The sequence below is a fragment of the Triticum urartu genome, chromosome 4 (genome assembly GCF_003073215.2).
Source record: "Triticum urartu cultivar G1812 chromosome 4, Tu2.1, whole genome shotgun sequence".
In the NCBI taxonomy this organism is placed as follows: Eukaryota; Viridiplantae; Streptophyta; class Magnoliopsida; order Poales; family Poaceae; genus Triticum; species Triticum urartu.
Genome location: NC_053025.1, coordinates 585,814,417 through 585,822,948, shown reverse-complemented (window position 1 = coordinate 585,822,948; position 8,532 = coordinate 585,814,417). Strand labels below are relative to the sequence as shown.

At 46.5% G+C, this 8,532-nt stretch overlaps 1 protein-coding gene across 2 annotated transcripts; it reads left to right on the top strand.

Annotated features, from left to right (window-relative positions):
* Positions 1 to 1,187: 1,187 nt before the first annotated feature.
* LOC125552912 (calmodulin-binding receptor-like cytoplasmic kinase 2) lies at positions 1,188 to 4,915 on the top strand. Of its 2 annotated transcripts, XM_048716636.1 has the most exons (7): positions 1,455 to 1,584; positions 1,780 to 1,907; positions 2,458 to 2,720; positions 2,814 to 2,982; positions 3,087 to 3,176; positions 3,777 to 4,069; positions 4,300 to 4,915. In XM_048716636.1, exons 2-7 carry the CDS (start codon positions 1,877 to 1,879, stop codon positions 4,516 to 4,518), a joined length of 1,065 nt encoding a protein of 354 aa, XP_048572593.1. In that variant the 5' UTR covers positions 1,455 to 1,584; positions 1,780 to 1,876; the 3' UTR covers positions 4,519 to 4,915. The 2 variants fall into 2 exon arrangements, with proteins under 2 accessions (XP_048572592.1, XP_048572593.1); XM_048716635.1 differs by lacking the exon at positions 1,780 to 1,907 and having other exon boundaries at positions 1,188 to 1,584.
* Positions 4,916 to 8,532: the final 3,617 nt, after the last annotated feature.

The following is an 8,532-nucleotide window of genomic DNA, read 5'->3' as shown; positions in this document are numbered from 1 at the left end:
CACGGGTCCTCCATGTGGTCGCCAACCCCTCCTACCATCTACCGTAGGGTTATGGCTCTCCGACAGCGCAACTTCACTAGGATCTCGTCGGATTCAGCTCAATGTTGGATCTCCTCCCGGGAGCCTCGTTCTCGGCGGTTATCCACGCCTCGGCTCTCCACCTACCGTCTCCATGTACATCACTGCCTCGACAAGCACCTCTGGTCACCCCTCGCCTCCTCTTGCCATGCTCCCTCCATCGACACACGTCCACCATCTCGTCGACTCCCATTGGATGGCAGCTCGCTGGTCATCATCTGCAACCTCTGTGGCTGCTCTAACCTGGTGCCTCGACGCAGGCCTGCATCTGGTACTTGCTCCGGGAGAAATCCTCGTTGATTCCGGCGTTAGACGGCCACGACAGCTCCAATCTCGCGTTGCTTATCTTCCTAGGGGCATGGTCCTTGAGTTGTACCTGATCCACTCGGTATGGGCTCCGAACGATATTTCATTGACGACGTTGTCCATGGACATCATTTACCTTCTTGAAGGCGTCATCTCGGAGCCCTTTGCCATCATCCATCCACCCTACCTATTGTGTGTTGTCTAGTCCCTGCTGATGCTTGCTCAAGATGACAAGCTTCGTGCTCTTGGTGTTGACTCTGTTCATCTTTTTCTCAATGATGGCACAAGATGCCTCCCGGACTTGCTAATAGTTTCGATTTCCCGTGGCGGAGTTCCCGTTCAAGGTTCGTGTTCATCGCTGCTCTCCTGACTTGCATTGCTCCAATTGTTCTGGAGGCTGGAGCATATGGTCATGCTATGACACTTGTCGACTATGGATGCTCCTGTGTTGCACCTTGGGGTTCGGATACGCACACCGGTGCCATCGTCTGTTTGCAAAGTCTTGGTATTGTGATCTTTCGATGACACCCGTGATCTATTTGCGCCATTCATGATGGAGTCTGTTTTGTCTGCTAGCTACGCCGTGCTTTGTCATGGGTTGGTACCCATTTCGTTGTCTCTTCTTCTTTTATCCTTGTTATTTGTTCGGTTTTTGGCCCGGTTTTCCGCATGGATGCAATCGACTTGTTGAGATTCTCTTTAGAAAAAAAAAACCTTTCTAGCGGGGGACTAGTCCTACATGCAGCCGTGGTCCACGTCTACGGGTCTTCTCTCCCTCGCAAGTCCTGAATTAGTCCACCTTGACGCGCCCAACTAATCAATCCTCGTCCATCAAAGCCGCCGCTTTCCGCGGCAGTAGCGAGCGAGCGCGTCGTCCCGCTCCTCCCCTCTCCTCTCCGCGGCTGCCGCCTCGCCACGCCACCTCGATGAGGAGCGGTAGCAGCAGCAGCAGCGCCGGCTCGGCGCCCAGGAGGAGGCCGATGAGCGACCTCATCGGCACCGGCGCCAGCGCCAGCGCCAGCGACGACCTCTCCCGCTACTCGGTCGCCACCACCACGGCCTCGTCCGAGCGTTCGTCCGGCAGCAGCGGCCGCGGGGCCGCCGCCTTCCTCGACGCCTTCCGCTCCTGCTTCGCCCCCGGGGACGCGCGCTCGCCGGAGACCTCCCTCTCCGACGTCGACTCCGACGCCTCCCACCAACGTACGTGCGCACGCGCCTTCCCTCGACCTCTTCTCCGGTGGCCTCTCTGCCCTTCTGATCCCACGATGCCATTTTTCTCTTCTTCTTCGTCTTCTAATTGTGACATGTTATTCGTCAACCGTGCCTGGTCAACGCGTACGATTGTACTTCAGCTTTGCTTTTTATAACTCGGTTGTACGTACTACGTCTTTCTAGGATCGGATCTTTGCAGGTGCACTGTTTTGTGTACTGATGTGTACGGCAATAACAGCACAAGATGCAGCATTCTCCTCTTGAGCCTTAGTTTAATCAGATGTCTGCAACACACTCTCCATCACCGTCAGGTTGTACTTCCTCCGTCCGAAAATACTTGTCAATCATTTATAGAACAAGTATTTCCGGATAGATGGAGTACTTTTCTAATTACTACTCTCTCCGATTAACTTTTTTGTGAATCGGGTGTATATAGATACGTTTTAGCGTGTGTTCACTCATTTCAGTCCCTACTTAATCCATATTGAAATATTAAAGTATCTTATATTTGTGAACAAAGAGAGTAGTACGTATTATTTTCCACTTGTTCCATTTGATTTGTCGTGATTTGATCATGACCGGAACCCATCTTGCTCAAAGTGTTCGTATCATTTGCTAATTCTTTCTCCGACTCACAGAGTAAGCAAACCCCATCGTAAAGTACCATTAGCGAATTCCTTCCCTCTTTCAAGGATAGCCTCCTGCGTGCCACTCACATTCGTTACGATATATGCATCCTGGAATTAATGGATACTGTTAAATTCATGACACTATGCAAATAACACTTTGCTTACAAGAACCATCGTTAGGCTCTCTGTAAACTTGAGATGTGACGGTTCTTTCCTATGAATGAATCTGCAGACTCGCAGTCGCTGAGCTCTCAAGGTTCTACCAGCGGGAGCACTTTCGAGAGCAGGAGATCAGCCAGAGGGCTGTATGGCTCCACCCTCAGGAATTCTTCAGAAAGGGAGATACCTGGAGACAGAAAGTTCACCTTACCAGAGATTCAGAAAGCAACGAAGAACTTCTCGCCCAACCTCAAGATTGGGCAGGGTGGTTCTGGGACAGTGTACAAGGGTCAGCTCAGCGATGGCACCCTCGTCGCCGTCAAACGGGCCAAGAAGGTTTGCACCATTTACTTCTTATACATACGATCAGTTCTCAAAACCTGGCGACAGTTGCATAACATGTCTATGTTCGTTTTCTTTTCGTTCCAGAATATGTATGACAAGCACATGGGCCACGAGTTCCGGAACGAGATAGAGACGCTGCGATGCATCGAGCACCTGAATCTGGTACGGTTCCATGGGTTCCTTGAGTTTGGTGGTGAGCAGTTGATCATTGTGGAGTATGTTCCCAATGGCAATCTTCGAGAGCACCTTGAAGGTAACAATCATAGGATCCTGCCCTTTCCTCCTATCACCTATGGGGATGACAAGTGCCATGGTTTTTGCTAATTCTATCGTCTTACCGAGTTTAGACGTGTGCAGGCCTGAATGGAAAAGTCCTGGAGTTCTCTGTGAGGTTGGAAATCGCGATCGATGTGGCCCACGCTATCACCTATCTTCACACCTACTCTGGTAATGCAGAGTAATTATTAATGTTTCTTTGCATTTTGGTTTCATGTTTGTCAGGTTATTTGGATTTTTTTTCCTATTTTGGTTGTTTTGTTCTTGCATATGAAAGGTTTGCAAATGATATTGGGACACTGGGTGGCCAATACTTGTTTGGATCAGAAATGATACCCCGAGAAGAAGTTAAAGCAAGGTCATTAAGAATTTAATCTAGCACTAACTTGATTTAGTTCAGATATGATGACGCTGCAGAATCCTTTAGTAGAAAACAGAGCACTTGGTCTGCTTTTGCTTAACTTCACAAGGAAGATATAGCTGCATCACAACAACCAGTGCCTAGGATATTATTCCTAGTACCAATAGGAATTAAAGCCTCTATTTAAACTGAGATTCAACTCTCCGAACCAAATTTAGACCAAAACTATTACTGGTGATAGGAGATGACCACAGAGGTTTTATGTCAAATATCTCAATTCAAAAAGGGAAAAACCATGACTTCTTGCAGTATTAGGGCCTGACGTGCAGATGCCCAAAAAACAAACATATACGACCTGTGAAGAACCACCAAATCAGTTAGACTCTGACCCATATATTTCACCGATGCAGATCAGCCGGTCATCCACAGGGACATCAAATCCTCAAACATTCTTCTCACAAACAACTGCCGAGCTAAGGTCGCTGACTTTGGATTTGCGAAACTGGCTCCGACTGACGCCACCCATGTCTCTACTCAAGTCAAAGGAACAGCAGGGTACCTTGACCCAGAGTATCTCAGAACATACCAGCTCACTGAGAAGAGTGATGTCTACTCCTTCGGAGTGCTGCTAGTGGAGTTGGTTACTGGGAGGCGCCCGATCGAACCAAAGAGGGCGATCGTCGAACGTGTCACAGCAAAATGGGTTAGTTTGTGCCATTCTTATCATTATCTTTGTACCTTTAATGGTCAATATGAAATGAAATATGTACAATACTCCCTCTGTCCCAGAATATAAGAACGTTTTTGACACTAGCATAGTGTCAAAAATGTTCTTATATTCTGGGACAGAGGGAGTAGTTCATAAAGATCGACGACTTGTCCATATATCTGGTTTTGCTAATTACAAGTGTGCTCCATTTATGGTGGGCACAGGCAATGGAAAAATTCTCAAAGGGCGATGCGATACTAACACTGGATCCGAATCTGGAAGTGAACGACGCGACCAACCTGGCGATCGAGAAGATGTACGAGCTGGCCTTGCAATGCTTAGCTCCCAAGAAGAGGAACCGGCCGAGCATGAGGCGGTGCGCAGAGATCCTGTGGAGTATACGTAAAGATTACAGGGAGCTGGCTCAACCAACCTCCTCTTGAACCAAAGCAGCTCATACGGAGCAATCAAGAAAACAGAATGCAACAACATCCCAGTTTGCCTCACTTCAATTCAAAGCTAGCATGGAGGTGTGGATCAACCGACCGCTGAGCTACGGGCTGCCAAACTGTCAATGGGACCTGTGGCCTTCCTAGAAATTGTGTGCTTATTAGGTATCAGCTAGGAAGAGTTACATTGAAGTTCCTCCTACACAGCTGTACACGTAGATAGTCGCCTTAGCAAGCACAAGCAATTTCAAATATGACTTGAATATACGATGGTGTCTGTATGTTGTAGAAGAAAGATGATTTCCGAGGAGAGCATGCATTTCCCATGTATTAGATGCGTTCTCCTGTATATGATGAACAAAATTCAACAGCAGTGGCATATCTTACTTTTTGGGTGTTTGTGTGCGTCATCGTCAATGTTTTTGGCATAGTAGTGCAGAAAATTACAAGAAAACTACAGCTGCAAGAAAAATACCGCATAAGAAATTACAGATGTATATTCGTATTCAAACCTGTATGTGTTCGCTCATGTGTGCGGTGGTGCATCTCCACTGGACAAAATAGCAAAACCCCATGTCTCCATCTCTCTGCCTTCTCTGGTGTTATATGGACCACATGCATATTCTTTCGTGTCGTAAACTTTCTCCTTAATAAATATACATGCGGATCTCGAAATAGAACAAGAAAGAGCCCATGTCACATTCTCTCTGCTGCTTTGTCTCTCTTATGCTGAAATCCCAAATCCTGACATCTAAGATCATTGCCCCTCACCGCTCCACTACTTGTCTGTGACCTGGTTCGATGCTCATTCCGAGAGGTGGTTTTTTGGCTGTTGGGTCTCCCTACTTCAACACACATCACAGCATCTATTTGCTATAATACTTACGCTTGATACCTATGACAGTGTCAACTCAACTGAGGTTGGCCACCACAGTCCATCATGTTCCATCAGATTTTTTTTCCGACCGTGCATGTGCTTATGACTATGGCTTCTCATCGTGATGATGCAAAATGCAAATCCAGACATAGATTGCTGAATGACGTGTGTACTTGCCATTTCCTGAGAAAATCATGTTTGTTTGTGTTCTATACACATATAAACGGAATGAAAGGCTAGCAACTATAAGTACATACCTTTCTTTTTCGCAAATTTCAAATGGGCATATGTTTTCACAAAAGTTTGTAACCGCATATGTTTCCATAGCGCCTATCAGACCTCCACTGTCGCTCCGTCGCAATCCCAAATATTAGCCTATTGGACCCCACCGTTTGTTGCTTTGTCATAATCCCAAAGTTTGTTGCTCTGCCGAATACAACACCTTGATTCGAGCCATGCGAATTCCCAAGAATCCTTCAAGGCTACTCAAGTTAACCAACTTTGATGAGCACCACACAACGCTGCCTCTGCATTAGCCCACATGGCCAAACCTTAAGAATGCCGGCCATGATGCCACCAACAAATGCGAACGTTGGCCATTAACAAGACGATCAACCCAAAGCCTGCCTCAGAGATGGTCTGCGGGTTGAGCATGTCAGCATGCAATGGGATGCGGACTTGATGCCAGCAATCTACATGTTAGCATCAACCTACTACTTTTCTAGAACGCGACATGACATTTCTAGAACTAAAAATCATGATTCGGGTGTGTAGCCCTACAATGAATTTAGACCGGGCAAGACTGAGGTGACCAGTTCGCCAGACCAGGTCTTGTGCTAGCTCTGCGCCTCGACCAGAACCCTAGTAGATCTATGTGTTCTCTTCATTATATGCATAGCTCCTAGCCCATGTGTATTTGCCATGGTTAGTTTCTTGCAGTTTAGCATCCTTTGCGATTTTAACATTTTTGTGGTTAACTTATTGCAGTTTACCATCATTTACACTTGAGCATTTATGTGGTTAGTTCTTGCAATTTAACATGGTTTACATTTTCCATATTTATGTTTAGTTTCTTGCAATTGACAATCGTTTACAATTTTAATACTTTAAGGGTTAGTTTGTTGCAAATGAACGTCGTTTACACTTTTAACACTTAAGTTGTTAGTATGTTGCAATTGAACGTATAGTTTACACTTTTAACACTTAAATGGCTAGTTTGTCGCAATTGAACGTCATTTACACTTTCAACATTTACATGGTTAGTTTCCTAGAGGTTGTGATGCCGCGGCAATAAGCTAACCATTGTGATGCCGAGGAAAACTACATGGTTAGTTTTTTTTTCATGACTGGCTGTTCATCAAAAGTTGTGACATAAACTCTTGCCCTTCCTAGAAGCAAAAAAATTTTCAAAGACAAATATCGACGGAGTGATGCGCTCAAGATAAGAACAAGAGAACCGTCAACCGAAGCTGCATAAATCATTTATGTGCCACTATTCACAGTCGTGATCTAAAAGAAATACACCTCCAGAACCGGCGATTCATTTGGAGCAACGAAAGGACCAATACTATGATGAACAAACTGAACTCTTTATTCCGCAACGCCGATTGGGACATGCACTTCAACACTCACATCCTCCATGCACTTCCTTCGTCCCTTTCGCACCATTGCCCTCTCCTGCTCGCGGATGACAAGGGCCCTCAGAGACCTCGCTCCTTCAAGTTTGAGAATTTTTGGACCACGATGCCGGGCCTCACTGACGTGGTTCAAAAGGCATGGGCGGAGCTAACTTCACACTCTGAGTCTTGCCAGGTGCTACACCACAATCTGAAAAATGGGCACCAGGCTCACTGAGTGGAGTAGGACACCTTTTTTCAAATCAAAAGTCCATCTTCATGGCGCTCTGCTGGTCATCCTCCACCTAGACATAGCCCAGGAAAGCAGAGCATTATCCTTGAAAGAAATGGACCTCTGCAAGAGGTTAAAAAGGAGGGTCATCTCCTTATTAGTCATCGAGAGAGCTTGAAAGCATCAATGTGCTAAAATGACCAATCTGAAGGAGGGTGATGCAAACACCAAATACTTCCACCGGAAGGTTGATGCGCGAAGACGCAAAATCACATACACAGACTCAAACACAACCATGGGTGGATCACCAAACATGAGAAAAAAGAGGAGCTCATTTGTTATCATTTCAGTGAGGTTTTGGGGAGAGGGAACTAAGGTCCCTTGACCTAAACTGGGGCGAGCTCAACATGGAGACTCATGTCCTGTCAGATCATGAGGACCCCATCTCTGAGGAGGAGCTTAAAACGGTGATCAATGACATGCTCACTGACAAGGCCCTAGGGTTTCACCGGTCTTTTCTTCGGAAAATGTTGACAAATGATGAAGGGGGAGATGATGGCAGTGGTCCGTCTGTTTGAGGATCCACATAGTGCCAACCTTCATTGGCTTAATTTGGCCAATGTGGTACTTTTGCCAAGAAGGAGGGTGCGGAGGGGATACCGGATTATAGGTCAATTAGCCTCATCCACATCATTGCAAAGATCATTGCAGAAGTCCTAGCGAACAGACTGCACCATCACATGAACGCCATTGCCTCGAACGCGCAAAGTGCATTCATCAAGAGAAGGTGCATCCACAACAACTTGATGTACATCAGAAACCTTGCTCGGAGGCTTCAAAAGAGCAAAAAACCCGTCACTCCTTTTCAAGCTGGACATCTGCAAAGCTATAGATTCGATCAAATGGGAATACATCATCGACCTTTTGCAGAAAAGAGGTTTCCTCGCCTCTCTCTATGCGGATGACGCGGCGGTTTTCATGGCGCCCATCAAGAGGGACATTGATCGGCTATCTCAGATTTTACACTGCTTTGGCAAGGTCACGGGCCTTGCAACCAACTTTCAGAAGAGTTCAGCCGTACCCATCAGATGCGGCAACATAAACTTGACACCCATCCTTCATAACCTGCCGACCAAAAGATCCTCCTTCCCAATGAGATACATGGGGCTCTCTATCTCGATATGGCAACTGAAAAAAGTGGACTTTCAATTCTTGGAGGACAAGGTGGCAGCTAAGCTCACTCCTTGGGATGGTGGCAACATCACTGCCATTGGACCCACCGC